This window comes from Homarus americanus, unplaced genomic scaffold (genome assembly GCF_018991925.1).
Source record: "Homarus americanus isolate GMGI-L3 unplaced genomic scaffold, GMGI_Hamer_2.0 scaffold39675, whole genome shotgun sequence".
In the NCBI taxonomy this organism is placed as follows: Eukaryota; Metazoa; Arthropoda; class Malacostraca; order Decapoda; family Nephropidae; genus Homarus; species Homarus americanus.
The window spans coordinates 5,889,125-5,916,397 of record NW_024736071.1 but is presented as its reverse complement, the minus strand read 5'-3'; the positions used below and the strand labels follow the sequence as shown (position 1 = coordinate 5,916,397).

Here is a 27,273-nt window from a genome sequence, read left to right as displayed (position 1 = left end):
TATATATATATATATATATATATATATATATATATATATATATATATATATATATATATATATATATATATATATATATATATATATATATATATATATATATATATATATATATATATATATATATATATATATATATATATATATATATATATATATATATAACTCAAGTGTAAGACACAAAATTACTCTGTCACTTAAGTAATGAAATAAAAATATCTGCTACACTACTCTTGACTTAAGTTACTTAACCTATATTAAGATTCCAGTGTTGAATTGTCAAATAAAAGACGCATATCATCCATGCTTTTGAATAATATATCAGCAAACTTCCTGGAATCAGTTGTTGAACATGATTTCTTGGAAGATACATGGAAGAAAATGTTATATTCTGTAGGAAGCATGTAGGAAACTCCATAGCCTTCATCTGACACTGGACCAAAGCCTCCACCAGGTGAACACTGTTGATAAAAACCATGATACTATTAACATCAAATTGTCTTCAACACAAACTAATAAAACCTGAATGTTGGGAAGAATCATTTTTGCGATCAATAACAATGAAGGAGTTAGTGAACAGCCAATCTAAATACTTATTTTAAAATGACAAATATCTGCAGGAGGAGGAGGTTCATTTTCCATACATTTTCTAACAAGTGTATACCCCTTATAGTTCATATATGAAATATAATGCTGTAATAGAAGAGACAAGGTATGTACTGTATAGTACAGTACAATAATGAGACAGGTAGGGTATGTAAAGGTATCCCCTGGTATATGTTTGCTTAATAAATGAAAATAAATTTTACTGAAGTCACATTTTGTCCCTTTTTTCTTTAAACAAAAGCAAACATTTGCTTTAACAAATAACAATCATATTTTGACACCCAATTTTTCTTAATACAAATGTAAACATTTGTTTTAATGAATAGAAATAACTTTTTGTCATCCCTTTTTCTTTGAAGAATGCAAACTTTTAGACAGTCACCCAGCATGCTGAGATGTGTTTATGCTCTACTGTACCTGCACAATATTCATCATTTTCAATGTATTAAATTTCATTCTTTTCTATTATTTTTAAAGGATGTATAGTGGTGAACTTTGTGTGAAAAACCTCAGTTGACTAAAATTTTCCTAATTGAAATTTAATCCCAATTAACACACAGTCAGATCTACCATTCAATAGAGGGTTACTTTCATTTCCTTGGAATGTAACCCCAAACATACAAGGGTTCTACCATCCCAATATACATTCTTTCACTTAACACATGCAGTAGATTTCCAGAAACAGAACCTCTTTGCATATTGGGGGACACCTGTAATAATGGGGTAAATTTAAAGTCTACTGTACTTTCAACAATTTCAACTAAATATCTAATAAATATCCCTCATGCTTTTTATCTTTATTTCAATGAATAAGTAGTTTTAAAATACCATTGTTCGAAAAGGTTCCAAGTTAATGTCAGGAATGTTTGCTTGAATCTGCTGTTGAGGTTGCTGGGATGTTGACAGCGTCCACTGCCTGCGAATGATGGATTCCAAAAACTGACTTTCCTGTGTTGAGAGAAAGAAAAATAACTATTATATCCCAGAACACAATAAACTGTAAACTATTCCTTGCATATCTTAATATGTGTTTAAAATATCAACAACATTAACAAATAAACAATTTGAAACATAAAACAAAAGAAAAACTCACATAGCCAAGTCCCTTCGAGACAATATAAAGAGCAAACAGATGGCGATCAATTCCTAAGCCATTCATCGCATCACGGTAGAGTTTCTGGTGATGATTACCTGCTGCTCTCAATAATTTTAGCAGTTCTTCTTTTGGGAGCTTCCCATTCACCATTGCTCTAAAAAGTTAGAATGTTTATGAATAAGGAAATTATTCACTCTTAAAATCAAATACAAGATGTCCCCAGTTTATTAAAAAAATAAAATAAATTATAAGTTGTTCGTTCGAAAGTTGGAATTAAATTTCTCAAAGACACAATGTTATAAATGGTAGTTAAGTTCCCTAACCAGCCCAAAAAAGCCTATTTAACCAAACATCTTTTCTAATCAAGCTGTTCTGCCTAATCATTGCCAACATATTAGGGAACAAATTCTGATATTAATTGTTGAGTTTCAAATGTCCAGCACCCCCCCAGCCCCCCATCACCAACCCCAGTGGGTGAGCAATGGCAGTCCCTGCCACCTGTCAGCAGGACCTCACTTTAGAGGTACCGGTAACAAAACCATCTAAAGGTCGACCTAGGTGTGTCTGTTTATTGTACAACAGGAATGAATAGCAGGAGCCGTGCTATAAGGTGTAACTTGTGTGAAGACTGGGTGCATGAAAGATGCGCAGACTTTGTAACAAAGAAGGAATATGAGTCTGTCACCGAGTGGTCAAATTCCCGACTTTGTATGCAAGATGTGCCTAGATGACCAACAATCTATACCACAAGTACCATCAAACACAACAACAGACCGTGAGGGGGCTTGCATCTTGGGCATATTAACTCAAGGTCATTGCTGTTAAAGATGTCGGAATTCAGAATTCTAGCTTCTAAAACTAGGGTCGCCGTAGTCTGCGGTATCAAGGACATTTATCTCCTCTTGTGCATTACCCATCACTGCCTCAATTTTTACACCTGAGCTATGTGGCATTTTAGCTGCACTGCAGTGATTTTTTAGGTATAATGATCATTTTAAACATTACTATTTTTTGTGATTCGCATAGTGCCCTACAGGAACTTGAGTTTTTTAACTCGTTTCATCCCCTGATCGTCAAAATTTTAGAGTGGCTCTTTCTACTCAAGCAGCGTGGGTGGGTGGTCCAGTTCTGCTGGGTACCTGCTCACATCAGGGTTGACGGCAATGTGGCGGCCGATGCGGAGGCAAGACGTGCAGGGGCGGCGGTAGGCCAGCCCCAAAAAAGGCCTTTCCCTCACTGTGACATCCACCATGTACTCAGGGGGACTGTCCATCGCTTGTGACAGGACCAGTGGGCTAGAATGGGGATAAACAAAATGTGGAAGATAACTGATGTGGTGCATCCATGGAGGTACCTGACGATGCCTCGCCGGTTGCAGATTGCCTTGACTTTTCTCTGTATCGGCCAAACCCGGTTAATACACGGGTATTTTATGGACAGTGGCGCGACAACTGCCTGGTCCCCTTGACTGTACCACACTGGTTGAGTGCCCCAGTCTGGGGGACCGGTGGCATGGGCACCTCTCCCGGTGCCGTGGGGGAGATGGTTCTTACACTCTGTGGTGCTGGGGGAAAAGTCATGCTGTCCGGGTGGTGAGACTCTTATGTTTTAGAAGGAGGCCGGCCTCCTATATCTTTTATAGGTTTATTTATTCTTGTCGTTTCCTTCCTGGTCGTTTTATATCAGGTTTTGTTTTATTTTCCATCACTTTAATTTTAGTTCAACATTTTACCATTAAATATCTCCTGTACCTTATGATCATGGCTGCTGCAGCACTAAGATAATACAGTGTATTCATAATCATTCATTCAATTCTTATACCCCAAAAAATTTTTACCTGACAAATGTTGCAGCGTCCTCTGTACAGGATCTTACTGTTTCTGTCCGTCCATTTTGGTAAAGCCGTGTTGCTGATGCTTCATAAGTTTGACAAAATCTGAAAGATTAAAAAGAATTAACACAAGATGTAGCTAATCAAATCTCCAGGTGATAAAAGGGAGTAATGTACGTGTCATTACATGACAGCAAAGTGAAAAAAAGTAGATCCCCTAAGCTTGACTGCCCAAAAGGGACAGTATGGCTACAGCACACCATAGAGCCAGCGCCTGGCTACAGCACACCATAGAGCCTGGCTCCAGCACACCATACAGCCAGCGCCTGGCTACAGCACACCATACAGCCAGCGCCTGGCTACAGCACACCATACAGCCAGCGCCTGGCTACAGCACACCATAGAGCCTGGCTCCAGCACACCATACAGCCAGCGCCTGGCTACAGCACACCATACAGCCAGCGCCTGGCTACAGCACACCATAGAGCCAGCGCCTGGCTACAGCACACCATAGAGCCAGCGCCTGGCTACAGCACACCATACAGCCAGCGCCTGGCTACAGCACACCATACAGCCAGCGCCTGGCTACAGCACACCATACAGCCAGCGCCTGGCTACAGCACACCATACAGCCAGCGCCTGGCTACAGCACACCATACAGCCAGCGCCTGGCTACAGCACACCATACAGCCAGCGCCTGGCTACAGCACACCATACAGCCAGCGCCTGCTTAACGTTATGATTCGTCACGAGGACATACATTAGGCAGTGTTTGCCTAATTTCCCATCGAAACTCATGTTATAAATTGAGATATGTCCCAAAACATTCACTCTCTAACTTTACTTTACTCTGAACCATCGCATTGAATGACAGGATGGTGAAATATAAGCACACACGATACTTAGTATAGTTCAAAGAGTAAGTACTGTATACAACAGGAGTGTTTTCATGTACAGAAAGGTCAAAGAAAATGTGTTATTTTAGATGTGAAAATGGATGCACTTAGATGCTTTAAAAATGGAGAATGAACTTTGGACATCGCTAGAGCCCAGGCTCAACATTTCACATCATTTCTGGTGTTTTTACAATCATATTCGTTGAAGATAAATTATCCAAAATCTTTGTTAGGAGTAAATCTCAACATTTCTCAAGGTTTTAAAATCATTCCTCATATTTTCATATCTTCTTGTTTGATTTCCTTTTTGTTCAAAGAAGCTCTGGACGTTTAAAATAATTTTGTGTGTTTTATTATTTCTTCTTTTGATTTTTGTTTCTTTCAAAAAACTTAAAAAAATTTATTCAAAGTTTTATATTTTTAAGGAAAGAACGGGACCATTTATGTGAGAAAAATATCATAAAAAATAACTCATACGAATGTAAATACTGTACTACAATTAATAACATACTATTGGTGCAGTAGCAGTATGATTGAAATATAGTCCAGAACATTCTCACCCTAGTTTAACCTAACATTCTCACCCTAGTTTAACCTGAGTTCTTACCTAAATTCTTGTCATCTCTAAATATTCTGATTTTTTTCTACTTACAATTTATAAAAAGTCAATAATCAATCTCAGCAAAGCATGAATGTTGACCAAGTATAACGCCTACGATGAAGAGAATGAGTTATAGTCACCACTGCCACACTAAGGAGCTCATGGATGATACCCATAACACAAGCTAATTTTGCCTCCTGAATGATTCCTGCAAACTCTAAAGAATATTCTGATACAGGTAATTTATCTTTTTTTTACCTTAAATTACTGCTTCAACTTGCATACTAGACACGAAGAATAGTTACAGACAAAAAGAGATATTGCTTGAAGGTAGAGGGGGGGGGGGGGCTTCGAAAGGATTATTTCAAAATTTTCATTAAAAGTAACAGTACGGCTTTTTTTTTTCATACTAAAGGTTAGAATGGAACATTTGATCACAATACAATACACCCTGTACAGTACAATAATGCTGTAAACACAATTATGATCCAAGTGAAAGTAACAGCAAAAGAGAGTGACGAGTATCAGTGAGCAAGTGGTGGTGGACACCTTTAGCAGGGTGCAATGTACATATTTATGGATATACTGTACTGTACATACATATGATTGGATATATGGTAACATTATAAAACACATGTAAAGTATCTGTAAAAGTACATCCATTAAATGAATGTTAAGTGGGTGCTGTATGTATATTAAAGCCTTTTTGGTATGCAGGAAGGCAGTATGGATGGTGCTGCACTCAAACGACTTCACTTCCCAACTTGTTAAGTTAGATACCCATTTACAGCTGAGTGGACTGGTAGTGCTCTAGGATCAAACCACCAACCCTTAAGACAGGGGACAAGCACTGTATCCACTCGACTGCTGCACCCCCACAGCAAAGCAGTCATTGCTAAATTACTATACATGAATACAATTGAATCCATACATCCCCTTCTTTTCTGAACAATACAGTAGAGGTACTGTAAACATTACTTGATTTTACTTTCATTTCTCATTCTCTCTGCAATAACATGTAATTTATCTGTAAGTGAGGTATATACAGTACAGGGGTTTTCTGAAACACATAAACTGCAGTAATAACGAAACAAAAGTATTTACCTGCCACTATGGCGATAATATGCAAGCTGAAGTGCTATCTGAATAAAAGCATCTGGGCTGACCCGTGCCTTCTTCATTATACCTTTGCCAAACTTATTGTGATTCACAATCTCAAGGTCAAGGTCATCATTATTCTGTAATAGAATACATATATTTTTAAATTTTCTTCTATGTACGGCTGCCGACAAAATACTCTGGACACGTCTGCAAGCACAACTGTACTCGTATGGACGCTCAGATCATGTCACAATGTTTCACTCTTCTATCTTGTGCTCTATAAAGCAAGGCACAGGAAACTGTTAATTATAAGCAGAATTTTTGGCCTTTATGTAAGTTTATGCTGTCTGTGTTTTCTCAGATGCTACCAGATGTGTTGCGAGTATTCTGTGGGCGACTGTATATAACTTTTTATAAAATTTAGTGATTTACATGAACTCTGAAGTTCACATTTCATCTTTGTTTTAATACATTTTGTTTCAAGACATTTCAATGCTTAATGTTCAGTGGCTAGAAGCAAGAGAAAATATACAAACAAGTTTTTTCTTCATTCATCTATGATTCTATACAATACTTACTAGTGTAAAATATGTGTTCTATTATGGGATTTCCCTTCCAAGCAAGGTTTACCCCTGTTGCTTCATATAAACCAGCATCATCTGTTGGCACTATATTTGTTTTCTCTCTTTACTGATACCGAAGAACTCAGAAACCACATGGATGGTTTGAAAAAGCTCATTCCATCAAGGAAAGAATTATTTTATTTTATTACATATAATTTAACAAAGTTAAGTGTGCAGCTGTGCCTCCTCTAAAATGGTAGTGTCTGCCTCAAAGGAAAATTCCTAAACACAAAGTGAATCTCCAAAGCAAATACACATGACATGCACTCAATGTTAACTCTACTCAGCTGAAATGAAGTGCTCTGATAAGAACAATAATCCTTAGGTTGCACATCAGCTTAAGAGAGGGTTTCTTTATTATTAAATAAAGAAAATCAATACAAACTATGTAGCAATCAAGCTCTGTAATGTTGACTCACAAGAGACACTAACCAACAAATTGATGTAACATCATGAGAGCAGTTATTAAAATAAACTCTCCTGGTGACCTTTCTAGGAGTTAGGCAATAGAGAAGTTTTATACACACACTTACAGTCACACAAAACTGTTAGGTGGGCCACAAATATCTTACCTTCTGATTGAAAACAACTGCTTTATTAATTTCTTTCTCGAGTGCATCTGTAATGTCCCAGATGATTCGACGTGGATAGGAATAGTTGCTCTGTTTGAAAAACTTGGGTGGAGGCATCACTTGTCCATTGTCTAGATATCTTTTCTCAATTACTCTGTGTCAGAAAATTTATTTCTATAAGTAGGATTGCATTGTTCACTTCATATTTTGTATATATTGCAGTAACTGTGTGTTATAATGCTATAAAGAAGCACACTTGTAACTGTCAATAAGACTAAAAGATCTTAAAATTGTTTAAGGAAACATTTACCTATTTTTGCTCTATCTAATTAATTTACAGAGTGCCTCAAAATACCTCGATGTATATCTAAACAAACTACCCATATCTGAATCTCATAACACTTTTTTTAATAAGACCAACATGGCATGGTCAGATGCCCTGAGTGCAGCTATGTTGGAGAATAGAGAAAGAGGTCAGTGCATACTTCAGAAATAGTCATAGAACCAATGAATGAGGGTGAAAAAGTTATGCTCAATGACGGAGCCAGTCAAAATTTTAGATATTAGAAGAGACTGAAGAAAGAATGTGTGGTTGTATTTATGTAAGCTGGAACCCAAGGAAAACCTGAACCTCAGCCTGGCATATGCATGGTGAGTGAGGGTAAAATTGAGGCAGCTTTGTACTGATGGTCTAGGGTCCTGGAGTAAGACCTGCCTAAATGACCATATCATGGTGCTAGCACCACTATATTGTAATGGCTACTCAAGTCTTGCATGGTATTTCAACAAATGAGTCAAGGCTCAGCCAAATCTATTACATATACTTTTGGCAGGAGTTATATTTTATCTAAAAAATAAGGATTTGCTCCCATATTCATCCTACTTCATTACAACACAATCAAGATGAAATAAGAGTCTTGTAAGATACATCATCATTAAGCACCACGAGGCAGAGTCTATTTTGTCTCAGGGTTCAAGTTTACACTGTAGATAAATATGGTTATCCTGGCATAAGGCCTTCTATGCCCTCTATTGGATAATAGCAGGTTCTGAATAAAAGTACACTACTTGGTAGTACTGTACTGTATTCGCAATCAACCGCCCAAATGGCTGATAAGCGGCGAAATGATAATAAAATCAGTAAATGAAAAACAGAAACTCACTCCATGGTCATAGCGTACTCCCATACATGACCCATGGCAGGGGCATCAGCCATGGAGTGTTCTACATTCAAGCCACACTGTCCATCAGGGAAGAAGCATATGTTAACACTCTTGTCACTCCTGAAAATAGAAAACATTGGCAAGTTTTAGGCCAATACATTAGTTAAGTTCACAATAATATGCTATCCAAACTTGATGAGATAAATGCACTTATATTGGTTCATTCTCAAGAGTTGGACTGAGTCTCTAATATTCACGGAATAATAAGTAAGTAATGACTAAATAAAAGAAAAAAAGATGCATCAAATCTCCTTCCTAGATCATATAACATTAAAGGTTCTCGAGGGAGATGGATGATGGAGAACACAAAGGTCTTCATGTACAGTAATCTGTGCCTTAAATAACATTCTTTAGTAAAACAAACTGTGATAAAGTTAATTTGGGATAAACGAGAACTACCTGTACAATAATTGTGATTTTTGTCAGAATATGTTCAGTCTTCACAAGGGTAATCCATAATAATACCTGTGTTGAGAAATTTTGGGATGAAATGATGGCAAAGACAGAGTATTAGAGTGCAATAAACTCGGTAAGTTCTCCAGCATCCTGTGTGGATAAGTGACATACATAAAGGAAGGTTATATTGAGGTTTGAAAGGTCATGAACCAGAGAGCAGGCCATAAACTGATAGGGAAGTTTGGATTTTTTTTTTTTTTTTTGGTCTGGGCAATTCCCCCAGTGTGAGTTCTAACTCCTTCAGGGGAATGATGTGTTGGAAATATAAGATAGAGAGGCAGACAGAATGATTCACAAATAGCTCACACAATCTCTGACAGATTTTAATGCAACTCTTAACCCTCCGGTATTCATAGCCATAGTCAGAAATCTCGCCCCCTTGCAGTCTTTCGGTGCAGGTTGTGTCAGTAACAGGAATGTGTTATCCATTTAATAAACACTGTATAGAGTTCACCTTTAGAGATGCATCTGCCAGCCCATGAGGCCAGTGGGAGGAACTTAGGTGGTTGATAGGGCCGGTCTACTGTTCCCGCATTTTTGCTTACAGGAAGGGTGCTCTAAGTGTGAGATATGGCTGAGTGGGAAGGGTTGTGTCAGCATGAGAATGCTTAGCGGCACAATTTGCATTGAAGGACCACGAGAGGGTTAATACTGTATTTGAAAATCTTCTGTTAAGCTTATCACAAACTGTTTCTCAAGATATCCTACGTACTCACTCTTCTCTTCCAAAAGCTTAGAAAGAACATTCCCAAGCTAGGAATTTGATCCACATTCATTCTATCCTTTAATGTATCCTTCATCATCTCACAAAGAAAAACAGATTTAAATTCTGCTTACCATTTTACCATTCTTGTTATCTTATTTACTCATCCACTAACATTAGCATACAATAGACTCACCATAAAGTGCGACCATCAGAATGTAGAAGTGCTTTGCCTTTACTGGAAATGTTCTCTGGACATTTATCAAACAATATAACCTGGAAAATAAATAATTAAACATATAAGATTTTTACATGCATGCACACATATAAGCAACTGCATGTATTTTAATGCATACGTGCTCACACATGTACTTGAAAAGAAAAAATATACAGTATTGCAATTTGCCTTTTCAAAATGAATTTTTTAGCATATTGATTGAGAAATGCATCTAAATGTATCTACTGTAGGTAATGGTTACCAGATGTTACTTCTTGTCACACGGGATTCCATATGACAGCTCAGAGCTGGATTTTGAAAGCATAATGGTTCCCTGACAGTAACATTAGTAATCTCCTCAACTACTTTCTTTAAAAGAACAGTGAATGTGGTAGTAAATACTTTGTGGAATATATAGCTAAACAATAATAGTACAATATTATTCATTCTCTATATGCTTTCATACTTTAATTGCTCTGCTATCTATATAAAAAAACAGTTTGCAGCACCAGCAATTCTTGGACACCCCTTTTGATAATCCTGGATCCACCCCTGTGTAGCCTACTTGATGACTTAAGGTAAAAGATGGATGATCCCAGGGAAGAAAATTGAACCTAAGACCAAAGAAACCAAAAAATCCTGAAAATTGGTTCAGTCTTGGTCCCAAAGGTCATGGATTCGAGGGTCTATACCTGTACTGATACTATTATAGCAAAATTTTGTCCATCAAAAATATGCATATTGAGACATTACTCTACCATGAAGAAAGACACTATGTATTCATTCTCATCCGAATGGTCTTTCTCAATGTATTGTAATAGACGCGATACATAATCTATTCCTAGCACTTCTATTTTCCCAATATATTGTCTCGATAAACCACATAGGTCATCAGTTTTCACTCTATGACTATTACTTTATAGCCAATTAAGGTTCCAAGTGGAAAAGCAATTTGCTGATGATAATTAACTCTTCTGACTTAAAAATAAAATTATGCTAACCAAGAGCACTGCCTTGTCGATGAGGTCCATGTTGTCTTTATTGATTCCTGATGTGAAGTATTCTTTCCGGAATCTTGCCCAGTCTGTTCGTGGAAGACCCGTCAGAGATGCAACACTTCGTTCGCTCTCACTCACACTCTCTGTTGAGTATATAAATGGAGGATTGTGGCATGATTGGGGTAGAGAAGATGAGCACGTGACTGGTAAGAGACAGCCCACTGCCGTGTGCTCTTGGGCAGTACAGTACAGGGGTACTTACCTTCACAACATTGATGACAATGGTGGATGAGCATGATGTGGAGGGAAAGGTGACTGTTACAAGAAGAGGCAGAGGCCACTAATGCTATACTCTCCCCACACATTAGTCTATGGAACACTTCCAATTTTTATTCCAGTGTCATTACTTCCCTTGCCATTTTCACCTCACCGTTATCACTCAATGAATGCTTAGGGGGCCATAGTTAGGGGCAAAATCATTATTATTATAGTGGGAAATAAGTGAAAGAATACGAAGCAGTACAATATGTAATCAAGCTACAAGATCACAACACTTAGAGAACATGGAGAACAGTGGCAGGAGATGGGACGCTGTGCAGAGAAATACATTAGACCAGGGAGGGATAAAGATGTCCTGCTAATCCGGGGATACATAAAAGTAAATGATGCTATTGGGGAAATGGTACAGAGTGAAAACCATGGATACATGGAATCAGTGGATGGGACATCTGTAGTTGGCGAGGGTCTTCTCTTATTTCCAGCCATACCCCCCACCTGTGACCTCTAGGTTATGTTATGTTATGGTTATTTTTTTAACTAGTAATTTGGGTAGATATAGGTACATTTTTATTTTATTTAGTTACATACAGTAAAACCCGGTAAATCCAGAATCCAGTCTGGATTGAGCAATAATTCGGATAAGCCGAGTCTTTCTGTATTGGTGGACTAATCTTCCAGCTGGTGAGCAAGCCAAAGCATGTCGAAACATTTTCGTAAGAATTTCGTTAACTGAATTTTTGTTGGTTAACCGAAATGAAGATTCTTCATTAACCGAAATTTCGTTAACCGAGGCGTTCGTTAACCGAGGGACCACTGTACATGTCTCAGGAATACACCACCAGAATATTTCCAAAACATCCTGTATACTGAATAAAGTTTGGCATTGGATGACTTTTTCAGATTTGTTTTCTACTAAAAAATTCCCTAAAATGAACTGGCTGCCCACCAATAATTTCAGCAGAGAGGTAATACTGTACTGCATTAGAAAATTAGTTTGCTATGTAAAATATACTTCACATAAAACTATTACTGAAGTTACACAAAAAAGTAATGACCGGAGGCAATAAATACACGGGTGATGTCGTGCATCTGGCAGCTCTGTCTAAATTAAGCGGCCTTTTCAATATGAACCAGTTAATACCAAAGAAGTTGCTATATCCAACTGAATTCAACATTTCTTCACCAGGATTGAGAACGTTAATACTGTACTTATCAATGTTAAAACTGCTATTATATAGAGTAGAAACATTTTTAATTTTGTAAAGTCTACCACACAGGGGGAGGGGGGCTGGTGAGAGGGTTAAGACTACAGTATGTCTCAGAAGCTAAAATTAAAATATTCACAAGATGGACGTTGTTTGCTTACTTACCCTTGTGCTTATCAGCATCGTCAATTATTTCTTGGAATAGTTTCTCCAGTAAAGCTACAGACAGGATCTGGTTCTTTTCATCATAGATGCTCTGTTGGTAGAAGAGCCCTTGACGCCACACTACAATGTGACGGGATTCAACCGAGTCAAAATGAAGTAACTCATCAATTTCTTCACCTGGTACTCTGTTAGAAATAGTAATGAAATAAAAATGTTAAGTGATGACTTATAGGTGGAGCTCAAGACAACAAAATAATCAGTTGCTGTATACAACAGACAAAACATGAAAATGGTCATTTGCAAGTTAATCTAATTTGTGGTAACCTATAAAATATCAAAGTTAACTTAAAAAAATAAATTAAAATAAAAAATCAAGCAAGCACCTCCATGACTGTATGTCCTGGAGTCTTATAACAATGAGATTTAAGCAAGTGTTGTAAATGGAGGATATGAACAAGATGCATACAGTACTTGGTGCTAATCCACGAATTCACTTTCAGAGAATGTGGCTATTTTTCTATAGCAGAGGAGACAACCAACCGGTAGAGACAACACATAACGGCACATTATTAAATTACCTATAACCCCTACACACACACACACATTTTCCCTGCATACTTTGTCAATCTTTCAATGTTCATGTGACTGATGTTGTTCAGGATGTCAATGTCATACCTAACCAGTGAGCATATATGGAAGTGGAAGGATCCAGCCTCCTCTGCCAAAGCCTGAGCTTCAACTTGAGCAATATTATACTATCATTGAATACCTGTTTGTGATCCATCAATACCTTCCTTATTTTCAGTAGAATAAAATCTAACAACCTTTATGTTTTCCAATCTCATTTCAATCCATGACTTCGAAGTCAGATTAAGGCATTTGTTCAGAATGGTCCCTTGCTGTATTGCTGCTGAGAAAAATTAAGTTTCTGGGCATACCAAAAGCAACCAATGCCATCATAATAATGACTAAAAGTGTGTATTTTGTGTGGGTGAGTGGACATTTAAATACAAAGAATTACAGCAGGGGGAAGGACAGCCTGAGGTAAACATATGAGAGGACATATCAATGAACAAATTTACAGAAATATGGTTAGCCTATACTGTACTGGAGTTAGTGAGGTTGTTGTGCAAGATGTATAAAAAGTTAAATGTATATGAAATACCAGTACTGTACCTTCATTATGCTTAAGATCATGAATTACAGAAAACTTGACAACTTACCGAACAGTGGAGAAGAGTCGCTCATATTGTGCCATACAGATGGGGATGGTGTTACGTAACAGGAGAGGAGGAAGCTCTTCTCGATCAATCTGACGCTTAATGTTCAGAATGGAATGGACCACATTCGCTGCTCTTGATACCTGTGAATATTTAATATGAACTGTTTTGAAAAGATCCTGGCAAAAAGTGTTAACACAAACTTCTCTCACCCTTATAGAATACCAAACAGAAAAATGTGACTGGTTGGATAAACCATCAACACCAAAATCATGAACAGCATGCCCTTACAATTCGCAGAATTTTAATTCATGACCTTCGATTATTCGCGGATGACACCCTGGATGTATCCAAGAATGTCTGCGGGTGTTTTAAAGTTGACCACATGTTCGCGGCTGGGACAGAGAGTGCGCTAGTATTGTGGCATCCCACAAGGTGTTTCTCTTGTCCCAGGAAACTGGCCCACGCTAGCTCATTCCGCCTCAGTCTGGGATAAACACTTGTCCGTCTCGTGAGTGTGCTACTCTGCTCTCTTAACAAATGTGCTCCTCATGTTTGTGATGGTTCCCAGACACCCTCAACCACCTTCATCCAGCCACAGGAAGGCGCCCAAACAAGTGATGAGAGAAAAGAAGGTCATGACCCTCGTGGACAAGATACAACTGCTGGACAAACTTAGGAGTGGCCAACTGGAGCAGTAAGGGGAGTGAGTGACTTTGTCGTCTGCTCTTGTAACTCTCCTTCCTCCCTGCCCTATTTCACTGTTATTATTAGTGTTTACTGATCGAATAGTGCTTAATAGTTAGTAATCATGGCATTGTACCTAGGTTAGACTCATCACTGTAACCAGCAGGCTACTGGGCCAAGCTGTGAGGTGTTATGGTTGTTTTTAAACTTATATTTTCTGGTACTGTAGATATACATAACTTTCTTCATTTATTTTTACTCAGTTACATGCACACACCATCCTACATACATATTGAGAAAAGAAAATATTAATTGTTGCAAGAATAAACACGAGAAGGGAATATACATTTCTTTGTACATGAGTTACCTGGCTCAGTGAGGGAGGGGAGGACGGTCACAGAGTGTAGGGTGGAAGCGTTGCTAGGGAATCGGCATCCCAGGTGGTTTTCATTACTATGGGGAAGCGGGAAGTGTGTGCAAATGGCGACTGTGTTAAACCTTCATTTGGCTTTTATTTACTAGTTTAGCAATACAGTATTTTTTGTTGTAACTTATTTACTGGTATTATTTTTATTTATTCTTCACGTTTACTGGTACTGTATAGTATATTAATTTAAGAAAACTTTGGATACAGAAAGTAAATACACACCAAATTTTTTTCCTAAATACTGTACTCCCTGCTAAAATGAGGGACGTGTCTTATATGCCGTAAAATACAGTACCTACAGTATTGTATTTTTGGTGTTTTTCATATCATTATTTATTTTTGTATACATTTAGTACATTCACCAGAAGATATGGACATTCAGTTTTTCCAGACAGGTGGTCCCCTTTTCAGTCTGGATCTTCGAGGGTTCACCATACTTGAAGTAATGAAAATAATAATAATAATAATAATAATAATAATGAAAAAAATCATTTTTTTTTAACATACATACGGAAAATGTAACCCCCCTCCCGTCAGCATATGATATTCGCGGATTTGGCAATTCACTGCCATTTTGAGACCCAAACCCCCGTGAATTTTAAGAACATGTTGTACAGTGTTTAGTCAATCTACAGCACTTCATTAACTGTATGTTTTCTAATTGAAGTTTTGCAAAAATGATATACAGCAGTGAATACAGTATATCATCATCATACCAGACAATGTAACTACTGTATCAATAAAATGTACTTTTATTTCATCTGACGACTAAGGTAATCAATTACGAAAATCAAGATCCTGAAGCTGGAGACAGATTTGCTTGAAAGAGTCAGTCAGTGGTGGTGATGTATGTAACCTTTGAGAATATGATAGATACTTCCAGCATATGAACATTCAAATATAAATAAATTTGTTTTAGACAAAGTAGATAACTAAATGTAAAAAAAGGAGAATATTTGTTTCTGCAAATACTGTAATGTACTGCATTACTATTTTGTCCTAATTAGAAATTACAGTACAGCGTAGATCTATATTATAATAACAAGACAAGAAAAAGCAATAATTGGTCTTCATAACATAAAGCATGAAGGAATGCTCTCATCTGTCTTGCCTTACTTGAGTAATAATAATAGCCAGTCTTCTGTTTCTCAAAAGCACCAGGACTTCTAAAGAATTCACTAGCATTCAAAACACTACAAAATCAAGGACCTGAGATTAAAATTAAATATTGTACAGTACTATAACAAAATCTGACATCAAGGATTTCATTATCTCCTCAATATCCTCAACATTTATTACCTTCACACAAAGCTGTGAATTATCGGCGAAGAAATGGTAGGCAACACCATGAGAATCCAGCAGAGATGCAAAACTACTGGTATAGACTATAAACAAAAGTGATCCCAAAACTGATCCCTGTGGGACTACAAACTTCAAAGGGACCAGGTCTGAAATGGTTCAACCAACCATCACACATTGAGATTATTCTGACAAATAAGACTCGAGTAGTGAGAGTGAGTGCATTCTCAGACACCAAACAACCAAAGATCCTGAAGCAACAGATGATGATCCACCGTGTTAAAAGCTACAGAGAGATCCAGCAAGACCAGCAGGAGGACTTTCCTGTGCAAGTGTTCATTACCAAATAATAACTGTATGAATTTTACATAAGGCAGTTTCAGTTGAATGACAATTATTCTTAGAAAGTTGGTGGTGTAAAGTGGTAGAATACTTGCATAGTATCATATTAAATCATGCTTCACTTCCTCCAAGCAGGGTGTCCTCTTACACACAAAACACCACACGATGTTTAAAATGTAATAACAATTTGAGATTAATACGAATAACAAAATATAATTTTAAAAACACTAATACAGTAGAGTACTGTAGTGTATATTACATTTTTAATAATAAGAATTAAAACGAGAAAAAGTTGAAAACAGACTCAAGTATCAAATTAATGCACATTTACTAACCTGTTTATTAGTTGGAGTCCATTTGTAGTGGTCTAAGGCATAGTAGTTTGAATTGATGAGCAATGGACATCGAGACATCAGGTACACATACTTCTCCCTGAGAATGGTAAAGTAATGATATCATACTCTTGATTTCAATGATACTGTATACTTTTTGGCTGTAGTCACAGTGTATCTTACTTGACACCTTACACTGTACATGTACTGTACTTTGTAACTCAATTATTTTTTTTTCTAATTTAATGTTTCATATTTTCTTACCATTTATTGGATTATATTTTGCTGATTTTATTTTCCCTTTATGTTTAATCCTTAAATTGTCCAAAACCTTACTGTTTACCATCATTGTATACCTGGACTGTCAAGGTAAAGTCAAAGACAAAAGTTGTGTTACCCAGCGTTATGTTCCTGAAACTCATGATGAATTTGGGTAAAGTGACAGTGAAGCTTTGAGTCTCACCAGGGAACTTTACCCAAATTCTTCATTGTAGGTTTCAAAGTTAAGGTGAAACACGACTTTTTTTTCTTTGACTGTATCAAGGAAACTACTGTATCCCTAGTTTAGTGATAAGGATGCGTTCCTGAAAAGCCAACCTCTAAGTGACATGATTACTAAATTAGGGGAAAACGAGAAATATCCCAAACGAGGAATAATATCCGAGATATAGTACATAATTGTGTAGCCTAGTCGCTCAATTGGCCAACTAGCCTCCCAGTAGTACTACAGGATTCAGGATCAGGTCAGTGGACCCCAGACCTGAAACTGAATTCTGTCATCAGGAATATTAACCCTAATCTCCTCCCTACCTCTACTCAGGAGACAGGTCATGTGACTCAATTCCTTTGTTCTATGTCTTTCTCCCTTGTGTTCTGTTAGTTGGCTGAAGAGGGTCCTTGTATACCAGCTATAAGATTTTGTCTTTCATTTCTCCAATGTGAGTTTTTACTTAATTTACCAGTGTGGCCATTACTCTTTTGGAATATCACCTCACAATGTACAGTAAGTGATATATTTATTTATTGATGTATTATTTATTTATTATCACTTTAACTGTTGTATATACTGCACAGTACTGTATTGTATACAATACAGCATTTTCTTTGTGTATTTATAAGCCACATTACAGTACTGTAATGATGTGCACTTGGAACACACAATCCCCAGTTTTTCCGACTTCCCTCCCAAATTTTTCCCAGTGAGTCGAAGATCACTAAACCAAAAACTAACAACTGTAAAGCAACATACGGTGTTGAAAATTATAAATCGATAAACAAAAATATCACTAAGTGAATGATCACTAAACAAGGGATGCCTGTACTCCCATGGTCTATGTACACCATATACTGTACCTGCATTGTCTATACGGTAACCATGCTGAACTGTATACAGTACCTGTATAGTTTATATACTGTACACGCCTATCCAATTGTAAACCTGAATGAAAATTTTACCGAATATAAATTACAGTATTGTTGTTATTACAAACTTCCAACTCCCTATCTCGTATATGCAGAAAATCAACTACGTACAAGTATTTAGAAAAAAATAAAAATTAATAAATTAAGAAATATTATTACAGTACAGTATTCTATATAAAAATAGAGAATATTAAAATATAAATTGAATTCCTAGCTTCCCTGTGGCATATGAATGACCAGAACCTGTGGTAATGAAAACTCTGAAACAGTAACCATAGGTTCAGTAGGAGGAGCAGGAGTAGGAAGGGTAGAGTTGGAATCATCTGAGGTGGAGTTAGAGGAGAATAAGGTGCCAAAGAGATTGGCTTTATCAGGGGGAGAGTTGGCTATAGAGTTATCAGGTCAGAAAAGAGGAGGAAAAAAGGGAGTGCAGAAGTTATTACAGATGTTTTTGGTTAAGGACCAGAAGGATTTACTAGAAGAAGAGTTAGTCAGGACCTGCGGTCTTTCTTTTTGTAAAATTCTGCCTGACCCTACGAAGAATACCTTACAACGATTCCTAGAAGTAATGAAAGAGGAATGAGTAACAGGAGATGGAGATAAAATTGGATCTCAGGCCGCGAATGTTGGAAAAATTAAGTGGGAAAAAAGTTGATCCTCCAGCAACCGCGGTGACTTCAGTTGAGGCCCCAGTAGTTTGATGATGGTCAGGTCGGCCCTGAGGTCCACAACCTTCTCGGCCAGTGGGACCATCCAAGAAGGCCCTGCTTTAATGTTAATGTATTGTCAACTGATATCATAGGAGAATAAAAGAATAGAAAAAAGAAAACAAATCAAGAGTGAGAAAAGATACAGTATGTATGTTGTGTTGTTAAAGTAGGAGAAACAATTGAGACCCTACAATTGTGTGTAAACCAAGCAGAAAGTCAGATCAGCAACCTGGGACTTGGTCACATATGGCAGCAGGGTCTACCATTAGACAACACATTATGCTTCCAATATCCTCCGAGGTGGTAATACCTCCATTTGATAGCTGCCACTACCTACTTCATTCACCTGTATGTAAACATGCAACATCTTTTGTGTTAATTTAATATTTTTCTATAAATTTGGACCAAAAAGAGGCATCCAGAGCATAACCCAAATTTGTCATTACTGTACAGGTTATCAATTGTAAAATTGGGTTTTATTTTATCCTACGTTGTGTTGTCCAGGAACGCTCCCCAACATAAACAAAGGGCTTACCTTTATCTCTTATTAATACATGTGTTGTGGCTGAAAAACTACAGAAATAAATTTTTTATTTAGCATAAAGTTTATTGTATATGGTGTAACTTCCCAAAATGTTCAGATGACTAAACTCTACAAACAGTTACTGTATGAGACAATATTGTAGTTCACATTAGACCTTATTTACTCACCACCAATCAGACACATAATTTGGTGCCCACCAAGACTTGAGGTAAAGAAGACGTTGTAAACGAGGGCCAATACTGCTCTCAAAGTCATTTGCTTGTTTAGCATATTCCTTAAATTCTTCCTCTGAGCACAAAGGCTTCAAGCTGTCCAACAACTTACCTAAGAACAAGGTGAAAGAGAAAAGAGAATAAATTTAAGAAAAAAGGCTAAAAAATATAATAATTAATTTCATTACAGTACTATTACAGTAGTGTACTGTGTAATAGACTAAGAGAGGTGGGTCTGGCATCACATATCACAGACAGGTTGAGAAAGAATATGAAAAGGTAAATCTCCACTATGGGGAGAATATTTGTGAGCCAGTTGGGTTTTTATAAAAAGCTGGTGGTGATAAGGTTACAAGACTGGTGATGGCTCACACCAGTTATCAATCACACTGTGTACAGTCTCCTCAATGGGGATTTGAATCCAGGGCCAATGAACCGTCAACCCAGTACAATAACAATTTTGCTGCCACATCCTTCTGTGTTTCAATTGTTGTGCCAAAAATTTTTTGTAGATCTATGGTGTCATCAATGAACTGAAGGGAGGGGTAATAATGGTGATAACAATATATTCAATAATTACCCAGAACATCCACCATATCCATTCTGAATAGATTCATGTCTTCCTCAAACTATACAGAAAGAATTATTACACTACACATGATGTATACACTCAGTATATCCTTTAACAAAAACAGGCTGACAGATGGATGAATCCCTCCACAATATCCTCCTCTCCATTGATGGTGGATGGGATAAAATTTTGATTCATAAATTAGTGGCAATTTCATTCATCACTGTTAATGTTAATGAATATTTACCATAATACAATATACAGTATAATCAAATACAACATATGCACTAGACTTAGTTATCAATAAGTATTAGACAAGCATAAATATTTATTTTGTAAACTGATGATTTTACTATTTAACTTACTGAGTGTCTCATCAAGTGGAGGCACTGGCATCCGGGGGAGGGAACGCTGGCAGGAGTACAGAGAAGGCTGGTACCCTGACACAAATTTCACTGTCAGACCCCACAGTTTGGTCTTCAGTGACACTTCCCTCACATTCTCATCTGTTGGAACAACATAAAAGAGTTTAGAATTACAAATTTCCCATTAACTTCTTTTTGTTTGAAAATTTCACAGAAGTAATCACTAAAGCATAAGAGAAGCAAAACTAAAATATAATCTACTTGGACAAAATAGTATTAGTAATGAAGCTGCACAACAACAATGTTAAAATTAAAGTGTTATCTAATTAAAAACAAAAATAAAATAATTTGGATGACTTCATAGAGATGCAAGGACCCTCTACTTCAACTAAACATTTAGGATTACAGTAGTATCAAACCTTATCATGAGCCTAATATAGTACTGTACTGTACTGTGCATTTGGCCCACCTATTGGTTTCAAAAATTTCACTGGCTACTGTAGGTCATTCAAGACAAATGTTCCTGTTTAAATTAAAAAAAATAAGCTAAGGTGCACCATATGAGTCACCTGGCACTCAATATTGAAACCAGGCTGGAGAGAGAGAGAGAGAGAGAGAGAGAGAGAGAGAGAGAGAGAGAGAGAGAGAGAGAGAGAGAGAGAGAGAGAGGGAGAGAGAGAGAGAGAGAGAGAGAGAGAGAGAGAGAGAGAGAGAGAGAGGGAGAGAGAGAGAGAGAGGAGAGAGAGAGAGAGAGAGAGAGAGAGAGAGAGAGAGAGAGAGAGAGAGAGAGAGAGAGAGAGAGAGAGAGAGAGAGAGAGAGAGAGAGAGAGAGAGAGAGAGAGAGAGAGAGAGAGAGAGAGAGAGAGAGAGAGAGAGAGAGAGAGAGAGAGAGAGAGAGAGAGAGAGAGAGAGAGAGAGAGAGAGAGGAGAGAGAGAGAGAGAGAGAGAGAGAGAGAGAGAGAGAGAGAGAGAGAGAGAGAGAGAGAGAGAGAGAGAGAGAGAGAGAGAGAGAGAGAGAGAGAGAGAGAGAGAGAGAGAGAGAGAGAGAGGAGAGAGAGAGAGAGAGAGAGAGAGAGAGAGAGAGAGAGAGAGAGAGAGAGAGAGAGAGAGAGAGAGAGAGAGAGAGAGAGAGAGAGAGAGAGAGAGAGAGAGAGAGAGAGAGAGAGAGAGAGAGAGAGAGAGAGAGAGAGAGAGAGAGAGAGAGAGAGAGAGAGAGAGAGAGAGAGAGAGAGAGAGAGAGAGAGAGAGAGAGAGAGAGAGAGAGAGAGAGAGAGAGAGAGAGAGAGAGAGAGAGAGAGAGAGAGAGAGAGAGAGAGAGAGGAGAGAGAGAGGAGAGGAGAGAGAGAGAGAGAGAGAGAGAGAGAGAGAGAGAGAGAGAGAGAGAGAGAGAGAGAGAGAGAGAGAGAGAGAGAGACTGTTAGTCCCAACATACATCAATACAGTACTGTACTGTACCTACCATTGCTACCAGTACCCATATACCTGTAGGCCTTCAACTTGTAGCACTTGGTGATGTACAAAACATTCTTATACCAGGAATACAATGACCACCCCAGGGTGAACATACAACTATGCCAAAGAGCGGGAACTTACACATCCAACCCCTATAAGCCAGGAGGATCCTCAAGAGATACTGCCGCACTTTCATCAGTGTGATAAAGAATATAAAAGAGATGCCCATTGAGCCCAGTATATTGGCCAGCCATCGTGGAGTTTCTGTAAAGAAAGAAATACATTATATTGTAAATATTTACACTATGTATTATTTATTTATATAAAAAGACAAATTTATCTGTTTTGTAAATAGGCAAATGAGAAAATCAGTGGCAGAGGATAAAGTAATGCAGTACTGTCCTGTATAATTGACTGTACAGTAATTACCACTATTCAGTAATTCAGATCATGATTTAAAAACAAAAAACAATTAAAAGTAAAAATCCAATTCATTACCAAAATTTACCTTACTTCTGTCCATGTTTATCAATAAATACTGTACTGCACTCAAGTCAAAACAAATGTAATTCACACACAATTGTCTACTGTACAGTGCTTGGAGGTAACTAAAGTTGTTGATAAGGGTGTCCTCCAACTAGAGAGTGAAGACAGTGGGTGAATTACGAGTTAGAGCATAAGGTTTACTTGCCCTCAATATCTCCCCAATCCTTTCCCTCCTGATAAACCACGACAGTAGATAACACAACACACTAATGTGGTTGCAACTTTGAAGACTCAATGTTCATATACAGTACCTAAGAAAAAAAAGTACTTGTGCTTTGAAATTGCAGTCCAACAAATATAGTTTATTTGTCCATGATCAATTGAATAACCCACATTACTACTAGGTAAAAGTGGCAGGAGAGGTAAGGTAAGCTCTAATGCTCCATCATCTCACCTTGACCCAACATTGAAGTGGCTCTCTGTGTGAGGAGAGGCCTGGGGCACAGGTCAAGAGTCTCCTCTGCTGATAACTACATTGTAACAAATTACTCTTTTATTGTCATTTTAATTCTTTATATTTATTTAATTATACTCTTTCTTTTACTTATTCCTCTTAATCTTTTTCGTTACATTCGTGAGAGGTGGAAGTAATTGTTTATGATTGAGGTCGGCTGGTGATATACAATAGGCTTACAGTTGACCCTCCCATTAACACCCACACATCAACACCACCCACACACATCAACACCAACCCACACATCAACACAACACCACCCACATCTCAACACCACCCACACCTCAACACCACCCACACATCACCACCCACACATCAACACCACCCACATCTCAACACCACCCACACATCAACACCACCACATCTCAACACCACCCACATCTCAACACCACCCACATCAACACCACCCACACACCAACACCACCCACACATCAACACCACCCACATCAACACCACCCACACATCAACACCCACACACCTCACCACCCCACACATCAACACCACCCACACATCAACACCACCCACATCAACACCACCCACACATCAACACAACACACCACACCTCAACACCCACACCAACACCACCCACACACCACCCACCACACTCAACACCACCCACACACCTCAACACCACCCACATCAACACTCAACACCACCCACACCTCAACACCACCCACACATCACACATCAACACCACCCACACATCAACACCACCCACACATCAACACCACCCACATCTCAACACCACCCACACTCTTCTTGAGGAGATATAATCTACACCATATAACACTTCCTATGTTGTGTTGAAATTTTCTCCCCCAAACTGTGTGGCTGACGCGAATATGGCAACTCTTCCAAACACGTGACAACAGTGTTTATGTTATCGCTACTGTAATATCTAAAACAAAAATGAACATAAAGATCTATGCAAGTAATACCATTCTTTAATTATTAAGTCAGAAAGAATATTCTTATGCAATACAGAAATAAAGTTTCATGAAGACCGACCAATGTGCTCGTAAATAATAAGAAACTTGATATACAACTAAACAAAAAAATGTACCGAACATGAGAGGTGACAGGTAGAGTGAATGTTGGCCAAAGAAAATAATGAAATATTATAGAAGAAACTATGAGACATGAAGGTCACTGCTCAAGGTAAAACATATGTGTGGGCTTATATCACACTGCAGTATGTCAAAGTCGCGTGGATATAGTGATAACAATAATCTTAAGTGCGATAAAATGTGACTTAACTACTTTACTATCTTTCAAATCATTGACTGCGATATCTTAAGTACGTGTTGGACAGGTTAATTAGCCTCATTAATTTCACTTCATCCTTGAAACATTGAAAAGGGTTGATAGCTTCTAGGAATGTGTCCTTGTGTTCAGGTGGGACGATTCTCTCACTTGAGTGGTCGGTCCATAGTCCAAGTGACTTTATGATAGCACAACACATGTAAACAAACCTTGTAACCCCCAGTTTATCTAATCACTCCTACTGTATACGATGCTACTTGTATTAATATAATGTACAATGATCCTGTATTAAGACTTATGACGTACTGTACTTTCTTCAGTTATATTACAGTAGTATGTTACTGGTCAACATTCAACCAGCCTAGTAAGTTTCATTAAAATTAGGTCAAGTTTTTTTCTACAAAACTCTGCTCATTAACACACATAAGGGGTCACACAGATAACGGTGACTAATGAACACAAATAAAAAGAAAATAACTATTATGCCCTTTAGGCGATGTGAATAATTCGACATTTTAAAAGCAAGAGGGAAGTGAAATCTTTGAGGGTAGTGACGGGGCGAGGAGGTGGGGAGACACAGGTCACTCACTCCACACCGCGAGGACGGAAAATAATGTGTCATGTTGGTAACTCGGTAAAAACGTATCTTTCAGGAGGGTCCAATGAGTTGTCTCTCTAGGATTGGTAGGCGTGATTGTGAGGCATTTGCTACCTATTATGCTAGCTGGTAGGCTTAATTTAGTTATTTCATTCAAAATATACTAATAGTTCTTTGCATTATGATTGGTGAATAACAGTATGCCTCATGACCCTTTATTAAAACCTTCATGGTGTCATTTTGTTACGGCCAAGAAGTTTAAAGATAGTTTTTTACCGAGTGGATAAGTACCAGTGGGAAAGAATTTGAGACCATGGACGATAAATATTGGTATATGAGGGCTGTCACTCGTCACACGTAAAATTTCGGAGCATATCGACCCCCACCTGCACTGATAGTTGTTTTAGCTACTGTACAAGTTGATACACACCTGCCCTATATTGTCTCCCCCACCTCGACTCTCCTTTGTTACTTAACTTGAACACCAAATTTTGCAGTTTATGTTAATCTACACCACAAAGATGACGGACAACCATCTTTTTGAAGGGACAGATTGTATGAGTGTGGAAACAGAAGAAGGCAGAGCATTCCACAGTTTGGCTGTGTGAGGAAAGAAGGTTGTACTATAACGGGTTATTATAGTGTGACCGACAGCCACACAGAAACGGTGGGCAGCGCGGGTAAGACGATAGTTATGAGCCCACGGTCTTGCCGGCGGTACACAGGATGCCAAATCCACCGAACATTGTCCGTTAAAGTAACTGTAAAAGAGAGAGTGAAGCAACATTGCGGCGAAGAGAAAGGGAAGAGAGATATCGACTAGAGGAGGAGAGTTAATAAGACAAACTGCCTTTGATTTCACCCTATCTAACAGTTGGACAGGTCAAGTGTTTAAGAAAGTCGTCTCCTTTTTTTTTTTTATAATTCAACCATTTTAACATAATTTCAGAAGATTACTACTATAGTTATACATAAGAGGACTTCCTATGAGTTTTTAACGGCAACGTATAATAGTTACAATGATAAGACAGGAATACAATTTGCATGAAGATAAAGTAGACATAAGAGCGAGTGTGTCCTTACAACCTCACACGAGTGACCAAGTTTAATCTGAAATACAAGGCGAACTCCACACCACCACCACCACCACACTGTACCTGAACCTCTCCACACCACCACTGTACCTGAACCTCTCCACACCACCACACTATACCTGAACCTCTCCACACCACCACACTGTACCTGAACCTCTCCACACCACCACTGTACCTGAACCTCTCCACACCACCACACTGTACCTGAACCTCTCCACACCACCACACTGTACCTGAACCTCTCCACACCACCACACTGTACCTGAACCTCTCCACACCACCACACTGTACCTGACCCTCCACACCACCACTGTACCTGAACCTCTCCACACCACCACACTGTACCTGAACCTCTCCACACCACCACACTATACCTGAACCTCTCCACACCACCACACTGTACCTGAACCTCTCCACACCACCACACTGTACCTGAACCTCTCCACACCACCACACTGTACCTGAACCTCTCCACACCATCACACTGTATCTTAACATAATTAAAATATCAAAATTCGACCGTGAGAGTGACTGAACTAGGCACTCTCCTCATAGCACCAGTTTGGGGATAAATTTATGGTACAGAATATTTTCCAAAAGACAGTGTACCTTATCTTTGTCTAGTATTAAGTGAACGTATTTACACGAGGTTAAGTCTCTGTTTAATTTTACTGTTGTTTTGGGGTTTTTTAGGGGAAAGTCTAAACCTTTTTCATTTAGAGGAATATTTGCCGTTCCAATATTTCTCAATCCCCAGCCAAGGTAACATTACATGCTTCTTGCTTCTTCCACATATGTAAAAAAAAACTGTGGTGTAACAACTGGAGTAACACGTCTGGTAGGATTGTGGTAATTAAGAAGTGAGGAAGCCCCACAACCTTGGAGTGAAGCCCTGCCCTTCACCCCCCCCTCCCTACCTGCCCGCTCTCACACACACACACGTTACTTCACTACTTACAGACGAGGGTTCTGAAAGAGGCTGTGGCTCCAGTTCTATATTTAGTTCTAATACATAACTCATGGCTGTGGTGGTGGATGATCGAGTCAATCACACGTTGAATATGTTAGTTATGGTCTACATACAGTACAGTAATTATACTTCTGTACTTGTACCTTCCAAGCAGTGCCATCACGAAGGAGGGTACTGGTGGAGTGAAAACCCT

General features: G+C 38.2%; 1 protein-coding gene across 5 annotated transcripts in view; it reads right to left on the bottom strand.

Moving 5' to 3' along the window:
- Positions 1-247: 247 nt before the first annotated feature.
- Positions 248-27,273, bottom strand: part of LOC121871770 (carnitine O-palmitoyltransferase 1, liver isoform-like) — a 73,397-nt gene continuing 46,371 nt past the window's right edge. For 4 of the 5 annotated variants that reach the window (XM_042374218.1, XM_042374221.1, XM_042374219.1 and 1 more), the window contains 15 exons: positions 22,297-22,419; positions 20,704-20,844; positions 19,723-19,879; positions 16,883-16,979; positions 13,796-13,935; positions 12,573-12,757; positions 10,927-11,066; positions 9,905-9,984; positions 8,490-8,609; positions 7,327-7,480; positions 6,135-6,268; positions 3,540-3,638; positions 1,700-1,856; positions 1,435-1,554; positions 248-461 (listed from right to left, as the gene is read on the bottom strand). In XM_042374218.1, coding sequence (XP_042230152.1) covers positions 258-461; positions 1,435-1,554; positions 1,700-1,856; positions 3,540-3,638; positions 6,135-6,268; positions 7,327-7,480; positions 8,490-8,609; positions 9,905-9,984; positions 10,927-11,066; positions 12,573-12,757; positions 13,796-13,935; positions 16,883-16,979; positions 19,723-19,879; positions 20,704-20,844; positions 22,297-22,419 — 2,051 coding nt within the window. In that variant the 3' untranslated portion in view covers positions 248-257. Of the gene's footprint in view, positions 462-1,434; positions 1,555-1,699; positions 1,857-3,539; positions 3,639-6,134; positions 6,269-7,326; positions 7,481-8,489; positions 8,610-9,904; positions 9,985-10,926; positions 11,067-12,572; positions 12,758-13,795; positions 13,936-16,882; positions 16,980-19,722; positions 19,880-20,703; positions 20,845-22,296; positions 22,420-22,663; positions 22,764-27,273 lie in introns of those variants that run through there. The other variant, XM_042374222.1, reaches the window with a different exon arrangement.